We start from the raw sequence: 1,470 nt of genomic DNA on the forward strand, positions 1-1,470 counted from the left end.
TGTTCGTATCAATTAATTCTTAAACTCTCTATAATTCATTAAAGAACTTCACCCTCGTTCACTTCCTCCTTCCCTGCAGAAAATCGCACAGGTCCGATCCTGAGTTAAAAGGATTAAGTTCCTTGACCAAAACAGAACCAACGATCGCGCTGGCTTGAGATCGAGTAATATCGTTCCTTCAGGACGTTGACTCGTCTGTCAAGCCCGGTTAAAGCGCCTTCGACTCGCACATATGCCACCGCGCCTATTTGCGAGACAGGCTATCTGCTTACGTCCTTCCGTACTCCCCTCCTTCTCGGATCCAGCCTCGTTTCTAAACGGGACTCTCTTTGATTTTTCCTTTCTCTAACGATAAATCATTTCCCGGGGATTGGACGTAACACTAGTCAAAACAAAAAACGTGATTATATTGCGATAGTTCTGAAAATTTCGTGTGTCGACGATTCTTCTGAATCATGCGTGACAAAAATCTTGGAAGAAGGAAAGTGGTAAAGTAAGCTCCGGTATAGACTTTTTTTGATTAACATCCAAGATCACACTGGATTTGTCTTTTATTTATTATAAATTAACTTAAATGTATTGATTAAAAATTCTAGCTATTATTTATTATAGTAATAGTTTATATTATTAATAATTAATAGGCATATGATTTAAATTTTTATTCTGTATTTCTCAAACTGAAAGAAGAGTCTGAATTAGAAATCAAATCTTTCACTCTTATTTATTTTGTTAATACCTTTTATATTGCTTATACATTCTTAACACACACACGACCACTTTTCGTTCGTCTCCGACTTTATTTCCCTTTCTATTCTCGACTTTCGAAATAGTCTTGCACAGTTCGGAAGCCTGTTGATTGACCCTGCCAGTTTTGTTTGCGTTGTTCACAGGAGGGACGAGGGTAAGCCGCAAGCAGAAGAATGAGCGACTTAGCACTTTACGCCGGACTGCAGTCGGTGCAAATGCAGCCGCAGCTGCCGATCGCAATAGCTCCGCCGCTGCCGTTCGCACCAATTCCGCCGCAGCCGTTCGCAGCAATTCCGCCGCAGCCATTCCCAATAATTCCGCCGCAAGCACTGATCGCAAGAATTGCAAGAGCTCAGACACAGTCAATCGCAAGAGTTCCGCTGCAAGCAGCTACGCTGTCAGGTAAAAGAGCAGACCTATTCCAGATTTGTTTCAAGATTCAAACTGTGCTTAAGCAAACCGACACGCATCTGTAAGTCCAACGTGCGAAGCCCTAAAACCGCAAGGCACATGACGCTCGTGATGATTTTACAGCCGGTATATACATAGTCCGTTTTTTTTTCCATTTCAATTAAGACCGTCTTAAGTTATAATGTCTTAAGATGCTAATACAGCTTTGTGATTAGTTTATTTTAGATTGGTTTATTGTTTTAAACACTTACATCTCTATACAATGTGATTAATAATTAATGCGATGCATTAACTTATCGGTTATTGAATATT

The 1,470-nt window shown here is 40.3% G+C and overlaps 1 protein-coding gene across 1 annotated transcript in view; it reads left to right on the forward strand.

Annotated features, from left to right (window-relative positions):
* The first annotated feature begins 920 nt into the window (after positions 1-920).
* Positions 921-1,470, forward strand: part of LOC105451800 (phospholipid scramblase 3-like) — a 6,163-nt gene continuing 5,613 nt past the window's right edge. Inside the window, exon 1 of the mRNA XM_011692482.1 lies at positions 921-1,149. Coding sequence (XP_011690784.1) covers positions 921-1,149 — 229 coding nt within the window. The remainder of the gene's footprint in view (positions 1,150-1,470) is intronic.

This window comes from Wasmannia auropunctata, unplaced genomic scaffold (genome assembly GCF_000956235.1).
Source record: "Wasmannia auropunctata unplaced genomic scaffold, wasmannia.A_1.0 LD336044.1, whole genome shotgun sequence".
Classification (NCBI taxonomy): domain Eukaryota; kingdom Metazoa; phylum Arthropoda; class Insecta; order Hymenoptera; family Formicidae; genus Wasmannia; species Wasmannia auropunctata.